The 19,081-nt window shown below is 47.4% G+C and overlaps 1 protein-coding gene across 1 annotated transcript in view; it reads left to right on the plus strand.

Annotated features, from left to right (window-relative positions):
• Positions 1–19,081, plus strand: part of Dapk1 (death associated protein kinase 1) — a 156,011-nt gene that overhangs the window by 73,263 nt on the left and 63,667 nt on the right. Inside the window, exon 2 of the mRNA XM_035443025.1 lies at positions 17,727–17,948. Coding sequence (XP_035298916.1) covers positions 17,727–17,948 — 222 coding nt within the window. The remainder of the gene's footprint in view (positions 1–17,726; positions 17,949–19,081) is intronic.

The raw sequence follows: 19,081 nt of genomic DNA on the forward strand, positions 1-19,081 counted from the left end.
TACCCATTTACTTTCAGACGAATGATGGGGGACGTCCTTCTGTCTGCTGCAGATATATGTTTCTCTTACTGGTTGGTGAATAAACCTGTTTCGATCACTAGACTGGCAGGATTTAGCTAGGCAGGAAATCCAAACAGGGATAGAGAAAGGTAAGAGATGGAGTCAGGGAGATGCCATATAGCTACCTGGAAGGTAGGATGCCCAGGCCACATGGAGATACATAGATTAATAGAAATGGATTAATAAAAAGAGAAAGATAGTCAGAGCCATCAGCCAAACAATTTATAACTAATATAAGCCTGTGTGTGTGTATTTGGGACTGAATGGCTGTGGGACCGGGCAGGACAGAAACTTCCATCCCTACACTAAGCCTGGACACCTATTCATTGCCTTATAAAGTGCTGCATATAAATTGATGTTCTCCCCTTTGGAGCCCTGGGCTAGTCTCCATGAACCAGTGGTGATCCCAACAGGAGCTGGCCAGAGCAGGTTGTCTGCAGAGATGCGTCAAGCACACACATGCTTCTCTCGGAGAAGTGCCTGATGCCCAGTTGACTTTCATAAGCAAACTGGCAGAGTATATTTAAAAAGGAAACTGTCCTAGGTCATTTTCTTGTCTTGTAAAAATTATCATATTTTTGTAAATGGTACAGCATTATATTTTACCTATAGTTGTCCCTTCACAGCCCCTGACACCATACTGGCTTTCTTTTTCCTTAAAGTCACTGTTCTGCTTTCCTGTCATGCATATAACACACGCGTACATGCATAAACACACACATACATGCAGCCTCCATCCCTCACCTCACCGTTCAGATTTTACATGTGAGAGAAAACATGAAGCATTTGTCTTTCTGAGCCTGGCTTATTTTGCTTAACACGATCTCCAGTTTTCGTTTTCCTGCCAATGACATAATTTCCATCTTATTTATGGCTGAGTAAAACTCCAACGTATGTATGCACCACATTTTATTTTTTCCACTTATCTGTTGATGGATGTATAGATTGGTTCCATGACTTGGCTGCTGTGACGAATGCAGCCGTGAACATGGATGTTCGAGTGTCTCTGCAGTATAGTGACTAAGACTCCCTGAGAGATGTTCCCAGGAGTGGCATAATTTTGAAAACATTGTTTTATTGGTTTGTGTGACTGCCTGTGTGTGTGCACACATGTGCCATGTCATGTGTGGAAGTCAGAGGACAACTTGTAGAGGTTGTCTCCTTCCTTCCCATGGATCCTGTGGACCAAATGCAGGTCCCCAGGCTTTGCATGGGGCACGTTTACTGGCTGAGCCTTCTTTCCGGTAGGCAGAGTAGTTTTGGGAGGAGCCTCCACCATCCTGATTGTTGCTGTAGCTGCATACGCAGGCTTACACTCCCAGCAGCTGTGAATCACGATCCACTTAACTCCTGTCTTTGACAGCATTTGTGGCCACTTGTTCTTGCTGGCATTCTGACTGGCATGAGATGGAATCTTAATGTCGTTTTAATCTGACGGCCAAGGGTGTTGAACACATTCTTAAGGATTTACCATTCATCGGTATTTATACTTTTGGGAACTGTTTAGCTTATTTGCCCATTTATTGATTGATTCATTTTTTTTATTTTTAATTTCTGAGTTCTCTATAAATTCTAGACAGTTATTCCCTGTCAGTTTTATAACTGGTAAAGACTTTCTTCCATTCTGTAGGCTGTCTCTTAATTCTCTTTCCTTTGCGATTTTTAATTTCTGAGTTCTCTATAAATTCTAGACAGTTTTTCCCTGTCAGTTTTATAGCTGGTGAAGATTTTCTCCCCTTCTGTAGGCCGTCTCTTAATTTCCTTTCCCTATTCACATATTTTAAGGAACATGGCCCTGGGTGCACAGCCTGGCTCCTCTAGACCTTCATGCTCTCCTTTTTGGTCATTAAGGTGCTGAATTAATGGGGTTTACATCTCAGCTACCTCACAAGGATCTCATCTACTTCCATCTATAAATACCTGTGCTGTGTCCCAGTTTTATGGTATGGCTATAAAATTAGCTTCAGGCTGTGCTGTCGGACACAACAGCCACTCGTCATTTGTAACCACTGAGCACTTGAAGTGTGGCCGGTCTGAGCAGAGCAGTGCTGTTTATGCAAAGTGCACACTGGTCTCAAGCAAAAGAAAAAGGGGGATATGCCAGACATAATGGTGCACGAGGCAGAGGCAGGTGGGTCTCTGCGAGTTCAAGGACAGCCTGATCTACCTAGTGGGTTCTAGGCCACCCAGGGCTACACAGTGAGACTCTGTCTAGAAAAATAAAACTAAACAGAAAGAGAAAGAAATCTCATAATTATGATATATATATGAATGAATTGTGGCATTTTGAAGTACTGGAATAAAATGTTATTGAAGTTAATTTGGCCTAACGTGGGACTTCAGAGTTTTAAATGGTACAGAACATCCGCATTTGTTACTTGTCTTTCATTTCTGTCAAGCAGCTCTGTCCTGAATCATTTCATTTATATAAGTTTGTTACTAAAAACTTAAGCCAGTGTGTATCACTGATGAAGGCTGCATAGCTCTCCTCCATTTCCTACAACAAAATATTGTTAGGCAAGATCTCTAAACAGATGTCATCACTACTGGGGACTTTCACAGGTTAATGTGTGTGCTGAATTAACTTTGTCACAGTCAAAGTGAAGTTTTCAGAGTTTTCCTTGTGTGAAATTTAATTGCATGTGTTTGAGAGAATCAGAACTTGAACCAGGGCAAAGTTCAATTCCATTTTACCCAGAACCACTAACAGTGACAGTTGTGAGCCAGTGAGATAGTGACTACGTGCCGTATCACCTATCAATCTGTCTGTCTATCTGTCTGCCTGTCCATCTATCTACATATCTGTTAATCTGAGACAGGGTCACTTGTAGCCCAGAATCATCTTGAACTTCTTATTCTTGCACCTCCGGTCTGTGGTGCTGAGATGACAGGTTATCACAGTTGAGCTCTGTTTATGTGCTGCTTTGGCTTAGTGAACACCAGGCCAGCACTCTGCAGGTCGAGCTTCAACCCAGCCCTCGCTCACACACCCAATATTCTAAATGTGATTCCAGTGCCCCCTGACATGCTGGCTTCTGCTGTTTCTGTGTTTTTCCTTATCATTTTCCAAGGCGTAACAATAATGATGATGATAACAACTCCACACAATTACTGTTGTCTTTACTCACTTATTGTTCTCTTTAGTGACTGGTCCAGTCAATGAAACACTAACACGGAGAGCGTAGGATTCCAAGGACTGAGACTGAATCAGTCGCCCACTCTGCCAGCGCCAGAGTTTCCTGAGGTGAAAAGATGAGGTCCCTGTTTCTGTGTTTCGTGTTTGGCCTCCTTGGTACAGCTGGCGACCCTCTTCTTCTCTCCAGGCACAGATTGGGAAGTGCTGGTACTGCTCATGGCTCTGCAAGTCACCCCTCAATGTAATGGCTCAACACCGGCTCCCAGGCAGCAGCATTTCCTGTTCACACTAACGAGAATGGCAAGCAAAGCCATGGATGCCCTCCTTAGTTGGTCCCTTTGGCTTGACTAAGCCTCGCTTCTAATGCCTAACTCCAAAGGATTCGCAGGAGAACAGTACTTGATTTTTTTCCTGTGCATAATAACTGTTGTTCCTGAATGATCACCTCACAGGGGGCGATGTCATCACCATGCTCGAGAGGTGAAGTTTCTCTGTTTTTTTGACAGTGGAGAACAGCAAGCAGTCAGGGTCCTCTTGTACAAGGTCCTCTTGTAGGTGGTGTCAGGACCCTCAGCCTTTACCAGGCTCACTGCCTTGTGTAGGCCTAGGACACTCAGGCCTTTGGCTCTGGAAGTGTTACAGCTTTTGTGTAGGCCTAGGAAGCTGGGACTTTTGGCTGCTGCCAATAGCTGGTGATGCATATTGGGTATTAGGAGTCCCCAGCCCTTAACAGCGGCCAGTGTGACAGCTCCTGGGCACAGGGTCTTGTCCCTCTAGGCTAGGCAGTTCTCTGGGACTGTGCCAGCAGGCAGACCATGCAGCCTCTGTCCACCAGCTCTGTACTGATGTTTGTCTTTTCCAGCATCTGCCATCCCACTTGCTCCTGCTGTGGCCGCTTTCATCAGCTGTCAGGCCGACGCCAACTTTCCTTCCCACTTTGCAGCTTGGTCTGCCAGCTGCTCACCTGCTGCCACCACGACTTGCTCCCCCATCCCTGTTGCTGTTGCTGTCCCTTTCTTCATTTAATCTGTTGGGCTAACACTGCCCTGCACAGGCAGAAAAAGTTATACTCTGAAAAGTTTCTACACCCCCCCCCATAAGCCTCTCCGCCGATGCATCAATCCAAATCAGACCAAATCAAACTGAATTAGAAAAAGCTCATGTTTAATGGATACAACGCTCCCAGATGGCCTTCCAGTCCCCCAGAGAGGAGACAGGAAAGGGAGACCAGAAAAACCACACATCTGTTTTCTGGGGGGCAGTTTAAATATCCTGTGGGAGTGGTCTTGAGCATCTCTGAGTGAGGGTGTCATCATGGTGGGCTTTCTGAGATGTGACAGGGTTTGGAGAGAGATAGGGGAGGGGACCCGGGTGGAACTTGCACTATAACATTCCAGACTCTTTGGGTATATGGATGCCAGGGACTGAGGCGAAGCTTCCACCATATAATCAAGATCAGCCAGGGATGTAGCCCACTCACCAAGGAAGCTAGAGAAGCCGCTCAGGTCAATCAGAGCACACCTCACATGCAAATGAAGGCTCCTGTTTGCACCAATCAGCCTTGCCTCTAGCCTCTGCTAGGATATGAGGGGAAGTGCTCCCATTCTGGTCTAAGTGGAAGTGGCTGCAGGGTTACCCAGAGTACATCCAGGCCTGTGCTAGCAAAATGTGTGGTACGAACCAAAACAGGCCTGGCTGAGCCTGTGCCTTCGGGAGATTGATGGAACAGTCAGTTGCAATTGTGCAGTTTTCTCCAGGCATTGCAGAGTGTTCACAATGGCTGGCATATGGCAGTCTACCTGGCTGTTTGAAGCTCAGTTATTTTGCTTGAGGTAGCTAGGGCAGCCAGGGAGTCTGCAGCAGCTACCACATAGGGGGTCAGATTGTTTCATTGCCCCAACACCATTGTTTATGTACAAGGAAATGGACATTACGAGTATTTACAATAATAGCTGAATTATCGAGAATAACTTAAAATGGTTTTCATAGATTTTTGACAGGGTTTGGCTCCTTCTCAGGACGCCAGGGGAAGGTTAATATCCTTCTATGTTACAGTTTGTCACAGGGACAGAAAGCAGGTTAACAGGTGTCTGGTGCTGGTGCTCACTTAAACATATGTCAAGTCCTTGTCAGATTGTCCCACCATTTCTGCTGGGTCTGTGTCGGCTCTCAGTGGGTGGTGTTGTCTGGGGAGGCTGAGAACCTGCAGCCTTGGGAGAGGAAGCACCACTGGGAGTTTAGTCTCATGGCACTTCCGTTCACTCCCTTTGCGTTGTGTTTGCTTTGAAGATGTGATCTCTTAGCTTCCTGCCCTGGCTGCCTGCTGCCTGCCTCTCCCGCTGATATTGACTGTCCCTCTGGAACTGTAAACCGAAACAAACTCTTTGTAAACAGCTTTTGGTCATGGTATTTTATCGCAGCCACAGGAAAGTGACTGAAACAGGGCCTGATTATGCTCCTTGGACGTTGAGGTGGGTTCTTTATATACAGCATTCATCAAGTGAACCCCTCCACAGTTAGTCACCCCAAGTCTCCCAGAAATCAGATGCCTTTTCTTAGGAAGCATCACTCTAGGAAAGGTCATTGCCCGCCACCCCCTTTTTGGTAGTTGTTACCTGCAAACTTAATACACATCAATTATCTCTTGTTGTTCGTTACTGTTTGACTTAGCATATTTATATTCTTGGACACCACTTCCTCAGAGAAGTAATATTGTCAGAGTCTATTCTCCTGGCTGTGGAATTCACAGTCACCTCCTGGCTCTCCCCATTAGCCTCATGTGTGTAGGGATCACATCTCTGGGGTGAGGTCAGCCCTTCTGGCAGGCGTCCAGAGAGTTCTTGCATGCAGCGAAAGCCCAGCTTCTGGGAGCTCTGGTTTCTCTTTCACCAATGATCATCTTTCACTTTTATCAGAGTGGCTCTCACTGCAGTAACTCCAGCAGAGAAGCTGTGTGCCAGCCTTGCCTCACCTGGCCTCAAGTGACCTGCTCAGGTCTTCTGTCTCTTACTACCCCTAGCCTGCCTCTGTGAGGTGAGTCCCACCTGACTCAGAGCCAGGTTGACAGATCTGTAGACACTGCTGGTAGAGAGCCTGGCCAGGAGCTCTATGGAAAGGGATTTGTCTTAGTCATGCAAATAGCCATTCTGCCTCCTGCTGATCTGAGCCTGTGGCTCCCATGCCTAGAGAAGAATGGCACAACAGAAGCTTTTAGCTTTGGTTGCCTTGAGTCTGCAGCTAGACTGACCCAAGCAGAGCATGGCTGAAACCCACCAGCTGTGTGGCTGTGCCGACAGCCATGGGAGACTAGGAGTTCCTTAGTTTCACCACTAGTGCACCTGATCTTTTCAGGGTGATGAAGGTAATTGTTCTGTAAGAGCACACAGCAAACCCTTCCTACCTAAACAGCAGAAACAGTGGAAACTGATGCCTTGGTTAGGCCCATTCGTGTTAGCAGAGTACACAGTAGGGGTTCTCATGATTTCTGTAAGCTCCACTGTGTGTGTGTGTATGTGTGTGTGTGTGTGTGTGTGTGTGTGTGTGTGTGTGTGTGTGTGTGTGCCTCAGAGGAGAATGTCACATGCTCTGTGCTTTAGTACTCTCTGCTTTGGTCCCTTGAGACGGGATCACTCTCTGCCTTAGTCCCTTGAGACAGCATCTCTGACTGAATCTGGAACTCACTGTTTTTCTAATAGGCTAGCTGCCAAGAAAGCATCTGTGGACACCCCCCCCCCACCAGTCTGTACAGCCCCCCGGGGTTACAGGCAACTGCAGTCATGCTGACTTTTATGTCTGTGCTGAGAATCTGATTTGCATAGCAGTGCTCTTACCCACCAAGCGATCCCCTCAGCTCCCCAAACTGCATCTTAATCTGGCTCCTTAGTTTATATAGGGCTTCCAGTAACGAGCTGTACGCAGCAGCAGACTGCTGGCTTTCTGCATGCTCTTTCCTCCCCCCGATTGTTCTTCATCTTGAACAAATCTGACTTTTTTCTTCTATTGGAATAAGGAACGTTAGCTGAGCTCCTGGCACGTTTCCTCTCTTCATGCAGACACATGAACCCTGCTCCCTTTTCAGACGGTTCCCCTGAGAACACCCTGCTGAGTTCAGAGCAGATTATACCTTCTGGCCTGGTTAACTTTCTCCCAGTAGCTGAAAGGAGACTACAAGATAGAGTCAGCATGATCAAATAATAGAGAAGGGCTCAAGGGATTAACACAGTGAAGTCAGAATAGTCAAACGGGATCTGAGTCTCAGCGGCCAGACCCATGTGGCTGGAACGAGCTCTTGAGGCAGGAAGCTCAGTTTCTGTCCATCTGATGGTAGCGTTCATTGCATGACAGCAGTCTGTCCATCTGATGGTAGTGTCCGTTGCATGGCAGCAGTCTGTCCATCTGATGGTAGTGTCCATTGAATGGCAACTGCATGATGGTAGTCTTTACAGGATGTTTTGTTTCTCATAATTCCAGAGTCAGAGGCCAGTGTAACTCCAAAGTGGTGCTTACTGTGTTTGAAGAAGATATTTGAGTGTTGCTTGCTCATCTGATCCATGGAGACCCTGTTTGGGTTATGTTAAATGACATTGTGAAACATTTTAATCCTTCTCTTTTGGCTTTCAAGAAAAAGCCAACAATGAGCAGATGTAGCTCCAGGCTTGCATTGTCTTGTTAGGTCTCAGGGGTGGTGCTGTGCACGCCAGTGAGGATCCCACAGCTTCCAGCTGCCTGAGACACCCTCTGTAAATTCCTGAACCATCAGGACCAGTCTTGTTTACATAATCAATGAGTGCTGAAGGCAACAGAGCCTAGCCTGGAGCAAATAAGCAATGTAGTCAGATAAGGTGGCCCATATTTGTTATCCTAGGACGTGGGAGGTGGACTCAGGTGGGTTGTGAGTGCAGGGTCAGCCTGGGCTACATAGTGAGGTCTTACTTGAAAAAATTGAATTGGAAAAAAAAAAAAGAAGATCACCAAACAACAACAATAAGAAAAATAGTTCCTTTGTCAGCTCCCATCTGATAGATGGAAAGGACACCCAGAACTGTGCTCCCAGGAGGCCTCAGCTCCCAGGAGGCTTCAGGACACCCAGGAGGCCTTGGGACCCACACTTCTCCCTGTCACCAGCATACTCTACCTTCACGATCACCCCACTGATACTCTACTGATAATCTAGGACTCAGGAGTTGGTCTGATTGGACCTGGTGTCCAAGTCTTTAATCTCAGCTGTTTGGGAGGTGGAGACAGAAGGCTCACAAGTTTAAGACCAACCTGGTCAATTTAGAAAGACCCTGTATCAAAACAGGAATAAAAAGCAAAAAGGCTGGTTTATAGCTCAGTGGTGGTGAGCAAGGCCCTCCTTTCAACCCATAGTTACTACCAAAAAAAAAAAAAAAACTCCTTCTCAAAAATCCAAAGAATTGGTCGGTGACAGCTGGCCAGCATCCACCACGGTCTGCTTTGTGTATCCCTTCTCTTCATCTTCCTCTGTTCTCGGTTGCCACCAGAGATACCCAGGACGACTGAAGGAGGAAAACAACTTTAGACACTGGGTTACAGTAAGAGCGGAGTCAGCTGAGACTGTCGTAGATTTGCCTGTCCCCAGGGCAGCTGCCTGAAGAAGGCCGTGGTCTCCTCTCCCAGCCAGACACAGCCCAGCCCAGAAGGAATCTACACTAGTGCTTGTTACGTCCAGCTCCATCCATCCATGGAGGGGCTCAGCCACAAGCAAATAGCCTCAGATTCTGTTTGTGTTGAGCCCTAAAGCCTGCAGTGGATACTGTCCAGTGCCATTCCAAAGAAGCTGACCGTGTCCCTGGGAGAGAGGACCCAGCGTAACTCCAGAATGCTGGACTTTAACATGCTCCCAGTCCAAAAAAAACCATGAATAAGATTGTAAGGGTTTTATGCATAACAGCAGCCTCAGTCACACTATGCCCTGCTGTGAAAAGAGGCCAGGTCTAACCCCCGCACAAACACAGCCTATCAGGACTCCTTATCAGATTTTAACTCTCTCCAGGTCTTCCTAGGAACTCTAGACTTGTTCTTCCAGATGGATCTGGAACTTTGTTTCTGTTTCCATGGAAGAGAGGGGACAGAACGTCAGGAGTGTGGGCTACCTGAGGGGCTGGCCGCACAAACCGGAACTTCTGCTTGGGCCACCACCCTAGAGCACTTACCACTGCTGGCCTTGGACCCTGGGTGTTCTGCCTTCTTGATCTCTGTTGTGGAATCTTGTCCTCAGGCTGCCGCTGCTCCCAGGAACTGGCATCAGTCCCACTCCCCTCCACTCATTTTGTCAATTCCATGACTCCCAGGCCACTTTGCTCCTCTTGCTTGTTGCTCCTGACCTTCAGATCCTGGGGGTTTCCTGGGTGACAGGATGTTTATCCACCTGGGAAGCTGTTTCTCCCTGTGTGTCATGGCCACCTGAGCTGCTTGCTCATGGCGGGGCCCCTGCTCTCTGGGTCATTTTCCTGAGCACCATAGCAGCTCAAAAAAGCTTTTTTTTTTTTTTCTCTTTTTTCTAATAAAGGTTTTGAAGCTCACAAGCTTTTCATTTTCCCAACATGCAGCTTGGCTGCTTCTCCTAGTAGCTTCTCAATGGGGAGGCAGAGAGTGGTTCCCAGTGCAGACTGTGTCAAGAAAGAGTCTTCCAAGGGAACGGGTACCACTTGGGGCTGACATTAATGAGTTTCCATTCGGGTTACCTTGTCTTCTGCCAAGATCTGTGGAGCTGGTGAGGTTAGGATGGAAGGAAGGAGAGATCCTATTTCCTCTTCTAAATGTTGTTTGAGAGGAGAACCCACACACTCATTGGGGGTGTGCTCTTAATTTGTACCCCATGTTTGGGGAGTGGCTCTGGAGAAGTGTGGCATTGTTAGACCCTGGGTTGGGCTCCGTCACATCTTATCTTAGTGTGGCTTTTCCATGCTTACTCTCGTATATTGTTCCATTTCCTTCTTTCTTCCTTTCCCTTTCTTCTCCTTCCTGTTACTGTCCCGTTCCCTTATTTCCTGCACTTCCTTCTTCCTTCCCCTTGTCTCACACCCCACCCACCCGCTGTTTTCCCCTAGTGCCACAAGCAGGCTCTTTACTGTCCAGCCACACAGACAGCCCTACAGTACCTTTTGGCAGTGGTCCCTAACTTACCCTTCATTTCCATGAGCAGAGTCTTCCACAGTGACTATATTTGGAAATTAGACCTGTTTGGGCTAACCAAAATTTTAGGGGTTCATTTTCAGTGTTCCGTGAACTATGTAAGACCTACAAAAACACCAGTGTCTCACAAATAGACGCCCCACGCGGGTGTTGAGACTCCGCCTGTGCTGTCTGTAGTTTTAAATGCACACAGCGCATTCTTCACCCACAGTGTTGTCATCTTCTTTCAGACTCTAGGATGCTTGCATGGGCACAGTGAAGAGTCCCTGGGAGGGGACCCAGTAGGAAACAGGAAATTCATTTGTTTGATACACACAACACACTTATGACCAGGAGGTATTTTATGCAATGTTATTAATGATTTTGAGCATGAAACAAAGTTTTGTGGTGTAGAGTTGGTTACAAAAATCCTCAAAAGATTTTGGATTGTGGATATTTTGATGTTCTGGTTAGGGATGCCCAGCCTCCATAGTGCTTTCTCAGAAAGTCCACAAACACACATGCTCTTCAGAGCATCTCTGAATTTTGATTTTAATTATCCAAGACACCTAGTATTCAGAGAGGAAGAGGTAACATTAAGTGACCTGAGTTATCCACAAAGCCTTCAGCTTGCATTCTCTTCTTAGAGATCTTCCTTGGAAAGATCAGCCTCCCAGTGGGGGTGTTGGCTGGGTGTGCACAGGTTAGACCAGCCACTGGGCTTGGTGAATGGGGCTTTGGGTCTTGGACTGATTGACAGCCATGAAGCTCTACCCACTGTGTGATAGTTAAGCAAATTTATAAAATGTTCTGGAGTGCGGTTTCTCACCAATAGAAGAGATGGCGGTTGTGTGTGCCAGAGCTTTGTAGCTGTTCATGAAGCTCTCATGGGCATTGCAGAATCCTGATACTGTAGCAATCAGGATCATGGCCAAAGGGAATATATTTAATAAGCTGGACAGGGAAGATTGATAGAAGTTCATTTTACAAGCTAAGGTCTTCCTCTTTTTAATAAGATTTGTGACTTTTTAAAAAGTATTTTTGTCTATGTATATGTGTGTGTGTGTGCGCATGAGAGAGAGAGAGAGGTACAAGAGAGAGAGAGAGAGAGAGAGAGAGAGAGAGAGAGAGAGAGAGAGAGAATGCATGTGTGCATGCATACAACATGTGTACGAATGTGTGCTTATGTTTGCATGTACAGGTGAGAGCGACAGTGGGTGTTTTCCTCAGTATCTTTTCTACCTTATTGTGTGAGACACGTTCTCTCAGTGAACCTGGAACTTGCTGCCTGGATAAACCAGCTGCCAGCAAGCTCTGGGGATTCATCTGTCTCTACCTCTTCTTTCCAGGATTGGAGGCCACCTCATTGAACTTTTTGTTTTTTAAAACAGATACCGGGACATGAACTCGGGTCCTCATGCTTACACAGCAAGCACTTTGCTTCACAGCCTGTGAAGTCTGTGTCAGTGCCTTATACTGGGGATCAAACCTGGATCCTGCACATGTCAAGCACGTGCCCTGTCAACGGGTCATGTCAGTGGCCCATTTTTTAACTGTAGTCGGAGTTTAACTTTTTCAAATCTATAAAACTCTTAGAGGCAGGGATGTATCTCAGTACTGTGTGTCTGTCCACCAGACTGTTAATTTACATTGAATTGAAAGGTTTTGTGTTAAACCGAATGGTTGTTCATCTCCAATGCAGCAGGCTACCCTGCAAAAGTGTGTTAGTATGCTGACAGAGGGGCGTGCAATGCATTCCCTTTTCAGGGAAATCCGTGCCTGTTAATTAGCGGCAGGCACTGAGCTGTTGCTCCCAGGGAAGTGCAGCTTTAGGTTCCTGTAACCCTGTTTACAACATTTCTGCAAACACGCTGCATAACCCTATTTATGTGCATGTTCGTTTATAGAGACCTTGTGTAATACTAGGTCTTCACTAATATTGAACTTACGCCGATGGCTCCTCACCCTGAAGGATTCTTAACTGAAAAGCCTGTTTTCTCTAAGAGTCACACCAGTCTTCTTGGCTTAATAAATAGCACATGAGACCAAAATAGTGAAATACCATAAATGCTAAAAAAATACAATGACAACACACACCCCCCCCCAAATAAAACAAAGCAAGCAGAGTGTAAAGGGGCCGCTGGCTGCCAATGTGAGAGCGGAATTAAGAGGGAAGGGACATCAACACTCTAAGGGTCCTCAACTAGGATGTGCTTTTTAGCAGCTCAACTCTTTAGTCAGTGTATGTGTGTGTGCATGTCTCTGTGTGTGCGTGTGTGCGTGTGTGTGTGTGTGTGTGTGTGTGTGTGTGTGTGTGTGTGTGTGTGTGTGAGCATCTGCAGAAGTGCCACAAGTTGGCTGGAGAGGTGGCTCAGTAGTTAAGAGCACTTGGGGCTCTTGCAGAAGATCTAGATTTGGTTCTTAGCATCCACTTGGTGACTTACAACTGTCTGTAACTCCAGATCCAGGAATCTGGTGCCCTCTTCTGGTCTATGTGGGTACTGCGTGCATGTGGTGCACATACATACAGTTAGGCAAACACCCACACACATGAAGTAAAATAAATAGATCTTTCTTTATAAAGTGCCACATGGATTGTCAGGGCAGTTGCAAGTCTATTTTGGCAGGAGATTTCATAGGACATTATCTGTAAGTGGCAGGGTGTCTTACTTACTATCTCATGAAAATTCAGTATCAGGTACAGGCTGTTTCCTTGCTCGAAAACTAGACTCCAACTCCACACCCAAGATTTTGCTGGACCAACAGTAATTGCAGTGCAGCCTTCATGTTGGAATTCATTTCTGACCAGCCTCAGGGTGTTGGTAGCAGAACCAAAGGGACATTTAACCTGGTCTGAGTTCAATCTCTGAATGGGATCATGTCATTCATTATGCTAGCACCCTCAAAGTAGAAGTATTTGCATACCCTCCCCCTTCATTTGTTATTGGAGGTTGGGCTGTTAGAGAAGCATTATCTTCAAAGTCAAGTCCAGGGTAGAAAGCAGACAATAGAAAAGCCATGGTCCAGCTCTGGTTGCAACAGAAGAAAAGGATCCTAGCAGCAATTAGCCAATGGCCTGATGTTGCATTAAGTCTCTGCAGCGGTTGCCTGAGATAGTGTCTGTGTGGGAAGACTGCACAGGCTCAGGCATTTGGACTCTTGGTTCCCTGATTGTGGATGGAGCTGTTTCAGCGGCTTTAGGAGCCTCTGCTGGAGGAAGTATGTCTCTGGGGGCAGGCTCTAATGCTCATAGCCTCATGCTACTTCCAGATTACTGAATCTGCTTTGTGCTTGTGGTTGGAGGTGTCTCTCTTACCTTCCTGCTCCAGCTGCCACGCCTCCCAACTAAGTTGTTGGTTTATCACAACAGTCATAAAGTAACTAATGCAAGGAAGTCCTTTCACCCAGGAACCCATGGCTGTGTGTGCTGGCTGCCTGAGGAGATGCTCCTGAGCAGGTGAACAGGGCCATGGGTGTGACGCCCAGGGTACACAGTTGCCAGGAGTGTGTGCAGCTTGCGGCCAGGAAATTCCAAAGCTGCAGCCTGTAGTTTACAATTGTAGCAGCAGCACACCCTGGGTGGGAACAGTGAGAAAAGGCAGAGAAAACATGTGAGTGAAGGTGGGAGCCAGCAGCTGCTCCCATCAATACAGCCATCAGCAGCCACACCCATCAATACAGCCATCAGCAGCCACACCCATCAATACAGCCATCAGCAGCCACACCCACCAATACAGCCATCAGCAGCCAAACCCATCAATACAGCCATCCTGTGGGCATTTTCTTCTTTCTTTTGGTCCTGTTTGCCCACGCTACTATCATCCCTCAATGGGACATCGATGAGAAGTGATATTTTGAGCGTAATATCCCATCGTGTTGATATTAAAGCAGACAGTTTGATGAAAATAACTTCAGTTTTTGCAGATTGGTAATAGCTGTCACTGAAGACTTCCTGTGCTGTTGTTCTAATCACTGTGTCCCTTAGAACTTCATTTAAGCAACTTACCCTCGCTCCAGTTTGGGTATTGAGTGGCCCGTGAGTGAGAGGTGTGCCCCGGCTGGAGCTCACCAGAGGTGGCTGAATCTCTAAGAGTTGGGACCTCAGGATGGATGTTTATAGGCCATCGGGTCCATGCTCGCTCAGGAATGTGGTTATGAGACCCTGCCCTCCTCCTAGCTCACTTTCCTTCCTGGCCCCACGGTGAAAGGTTTTGGTCTACTGTGTGCTCCCACCATGACGTAGTGCCCCACAGCGGGCTTCAGAGCAATGAGGCCAGTTGATAACAGACTAGGACCTCTGAAATCCTGAGGCAAGCCTTTTCTCTCTGTAACTGATGACAGGTGTTTTGTTATACATCTGTCTACTTCAGTAATAACCCTTCTTGACGGTGTGATCCTTATAACTGCTTGGTGGCATTGGAAGTCTGTGTTAACAGCTTGTAGGTGGTCTGGGTTTGTAGCTGCTGAAACAGTTCCATTGGCTTGTAACAGTGTCCTCCATCTGATTTTCTGGTGCTCAGGATGCCAGCGTTGCAAACTAGTGCTGTGCGCCATCCCCAGGGGCAGTCTGCAGTGTGTGTGGGATGATAGGCAGGGAAGCCTGGAGCCCTTGTTCCTCAGGCATTTCACAGCCTTCGGAAGGTAGGGTAGGAAAGAAGCAGCCAGAAAATAACGAATTCCACACAAGGGATGTGCGATAATCAGGACTCCAGGAATGTGAGGTCAGACTGCCAAGGGAGACAGAAAAATAAGGAAAGGTGTTTTCAGAGGCGTGGCTTAGGCATGGGTGTAGGTGCTTCTGAGGAACCTTCTGGGCCCCTGGCCTGACCCTGCATGGCAAGCACAGGGCCTGTCCTAGCCACTAGCCCTTTGTTTCCTCATTCTTTTGGGTGTTGCCATCATTGTCCATTGAGGTGATGAGTCCTGCACGTTCTGCTCCTGGTTCTGCTGGGCATGCTCACACCCTCCCTAGCACTTGGGCTCTAGTGGGAATGCCATGGCTGTTCACCTTGGGACAGCAAGAAGTGACACCACACTCAGGAGAATCTCTGAGCCTAACTTTCCATTTGGGTTGTGTGGCTCCTTTGCTGGAAGTTTTCTGCCTTTGTTGTTTTTAATGTCTTTATTCACTGTGGTAAAATTCTTGAGTCATTCCAGAGTGGGCCTGGAACCTGGAGCCTGGAGCCGAGTTGTTGCACCCATGTGTGAGGTATACACAGCCCAGCCTCTAGCAGTCTGGCATAGTCCTCAGTTGTCCCAGCTGGACCTGTCCATCCTGGGTCCTTTCGTGGGCCTGGTGTCTGCCAGGTGCTGTCTTTGTGAGGTGAGGGCCATTTAGCACTTCATCTGTGGACTCAAAAGCTGATGTAGACTGCTCTTTATTCAGGTTGTGGAGGCGCCTCTCTGCTCTCCTCCACCACACAGCAGAGAGCAGGGCTGGATTCCCAGGAAAACTGTAATGACTGAGATAGTCACATCCCATCCACTGACTGTAAGCCCCAAAGTTCACAGCTGCCAATCCTGGCTTTCTGTTGTGTCTGCCCCTCTATTCTGCTGCAGGAGAGGGAAGTGGTAATTAACTGATTAGGTGTAAGTTGCTACTAAAATGGTGTGTGTGCGCATGTGTGTGTGTTTGTGTGTGCACACGTGTGTGTTTGTGTGCACATGTGTGTGTATGTGTGTGCACACGTGTGTATATGTGTATGTGTGTGCACACATGTGTGTGTGTGTGTCTGTGTATATATGTGTATGTGTGTGCACACATGTGTGTATGTGTGTATATGTGTATGTGTGTGTCTCTCTGTGTGTATATGTATATGTGTGTGCACACGTGTGTGTATATGTGTATGTGTGTGTCTCTCTGTGTGTATATGTATATGTGTGTGCACACGTGTGTGTATATGTGTATGTGTGTGCACACATGTGTGTATGTGTGTATATGTGTATGTGTGTGTCTGTGTGTGTCTGTGTGTATATGTGTATGTGTGTGCACACGTGTGTCTGTGTGTGCACACGTGTGTATACGTGTGTGTGTGTGTGTGTGTGTGCGCGCGCGTGTGCGCGTGTGTTTTAAGTGCCTTCTGCTGCTAAGGGAAATGTGTGTGTAGTGAGTGTCCACTCGGGAATATCAGAATATTACCCTTCATTTGCCCTCCCCCCCTTTGTCTTCGTGTGAGAGAATAAAGCAGTCACACGTGTCTATGATACTTCCTTACAGAGCCATTCTTCAGCAGGCACCCACAAATGTACAGAGCCTGTGATGGACCCTTCCTCTGTCAACAGGGAAGAAGGGAGAGGGCAGGGATTGATCCAGAAGGTTCTTCCTGTCTTTCAGTACCTCCCAGGGAACTGTTCTTTATCTAACTCCCGTAGGCTCACTTCTGTCTGACACACATTACTTTGTGCTAGCCTTTCTGATCGCTTTCATGTGTGGGAAGGAGATTCTGGTTGTGTGTTTTGTGGCACCGACAATGCTTCCCTCTGAAGGGAAAAACAGCTCAGATCAATCTGCCTTTAGTAAAAGGCTTAAGTGGCTGAAAAGTCCAGCCACATAGTTCTAGGCTGGAGTTAATTCAGTCACCCTGTAGTGTTCTCACAGACCTGGTTCCTTTCCCTCCACAGACACGCCGCTTTGCAGTGGTTACCCTTAAACCATAAGCTGTCCCCCTAATGATCCCACTCTGGGGTTATATATAGTTCAGTGTTCGTGAAACGAGCCCCACAAAGACTACCTCCCCGTTGTCTGGAAGTTCTTACATAGGTCAAGCGTATCCTTGGAGCCAGAAGAATCCGCTGCATTGATTGGCTGAGTCTGCATCACATAATTCAGTGTTTGGGGGTGGAGTCAGCATCCCAGAACCACAGAGATTTCAGAAAGGGATGTTAGATGTGGAGGAGGAAGACCAGAGTAAAAAATGGCTCCTCCACCTTTCGGTTCTGAGTACTGTGGGTCTTGTTCCTCTGGGCGCTGTAGTGTTTAACACTGATGCTAGAAATATCTCTCTGAAGACAAGAATCTTGCATGTACTGTACCAACGAGGGTGCATGCTCTCCACCGCCCCTCCCCCTTCCTGGTTCTATGTCTAGGCATGCTGAAGGAGGGTTTGTTGAAACAGGTCAGCTGTGAGAGTCTGAGATGGAAGGAGAAGAGTACAGACAGGCTGGCTGACTACCCGTTCCGTCAAACATATTTCATTCCTTATGACATCATTCAGAAGGAACAGGCTCAATAAAGCTGCACTGTGCACAGTAAAAGGAATGCCTGCGTCTTTTCTTAGTTGTCAACCTTTTGAACTTCCCTAGTCACAGTTTACTGTATACCCCCTGCCGTGCTATGTCCTTGCTCAGAACCTGCCTTCAGTGAACCCTAAACCCTGTCCCATCTCTCTGCCAGTGGACAGTTTGCGGTGGTGAAGAAATGCCGTGAGAAGAGCACCGGTCTTCAGTATGCGGCCAAGTTTATCAAGAAAAGGAGGACCAAGTCCAGCCGTCGGGGCGTGAGCCGCGAGGACATCGAGCGGGAGGTCAGCATCCTGAAGGAGATCCGGCATCCAAACGTCATCACCCTGCATGAGGTCTATGAGAACAAGACAGATGTCATTCTGATCCTGGAGCTGTGAGTGTCCTTTGGTGTCTGGAAGAGACTGTGTGGGGAGGGGGAGGGGAGGCATGGGTCTGCATAGGCAGTAGTTAAAGTTAGCCCAGCCAGACCATTGTTGAGAGCAGTCCTGAGCCACCTGCCCGACCCTTAGTTACACACAGTTGCCTGGAATATGTTCTCAAGAGTCCCTTCCGTTAGCAAAGTAATGCTAGATTTGCAAGAGAGTCCACAGATCTTGGGACTCATCTCATTTCTGAGGTTCAACTCTGTTTGCCATCATCACATTTCTTGGGGGTCTCCATAAGCTCTGTGCATGCCCCCATTGTCTTCCCCGTTTCTGTGCCTCTCTCCCTCCACTCCCCTTTCTCTTTCCTCCTGATCTTTCACGCACACCCTGCTTTTAACTGTGGAACTGTCAGGGCTAATTACAGGAAGGGGTGAAGCTGAAGCTGAGCTCAGATGTGATTACAGGACTCTTGAGGCGTGCTGCTGCTCATTTCCCATCTTGCCCATCCAGTGTCGTGGTGGGCAGCTGAGTGACAAGCATTGTTCTGAGCTCTTTCTGGTTTCCACCTCCTATCCTTCCTTTTCCTGGATCCCTGCCTGCACGTGCTGGGTGGGGCCCACTGTGACCATGTCCAGCAGCCCATGCTGTCAGGAGAGAGGAAGAAGCCAGTCAGAATTCTTGGCGAGTCTCTCTGCAGGCATTTGGATGTCCATCTGGGGGAAGAGGGATGGGTGGAGCTCATGCCTGACGGCTGATCCTGGGTGGTCCCCCATGGTGACAAGTTCCATCTATTCCCTGGGAGATTCCTGGGTTCTGGTTTCTGCCCACCGACTCTTCAGCATCCATACGCTGAATGTCACACAACTCCTTTTGATTTTTCTAAAGTTATTGTTCTATAGTGAATGATGCTGGAAGAAGGTTGCATGACTATGCAATGTTAACAAGCACAGTCAGGTTGACTCCCAGATGATGATTCCGGAAAGCCCCACAGCCCTTCCCACATTCCTAGAAACTCCAGTATCCTATGGATTATTTTACAATCAGCCATCTCCTTGTCCTAACCCCAGATGTTGTATCAATAGAATGATACAATGTGTAAACTCTGGGACCAGTCCCCCTAACTCTGTCACCTGGATGGAGT

The sequence above is a fragment of the Cricetulus griseus genome, chromosome 3 (genome assembly GCF_003668045.3).
Source record: "Cricetulus griseus strain 17A/GY chromosome 3, alternate assembly CriGri-PICRH-1.0, whole genome shotgun sequence".
NCBI classification, from domain to species: Eukaryota; Metazoa; Chordata; class Mammalia; order Rodentia; family Cricetidae; genus Cricetulus; species Cricetulus griseus.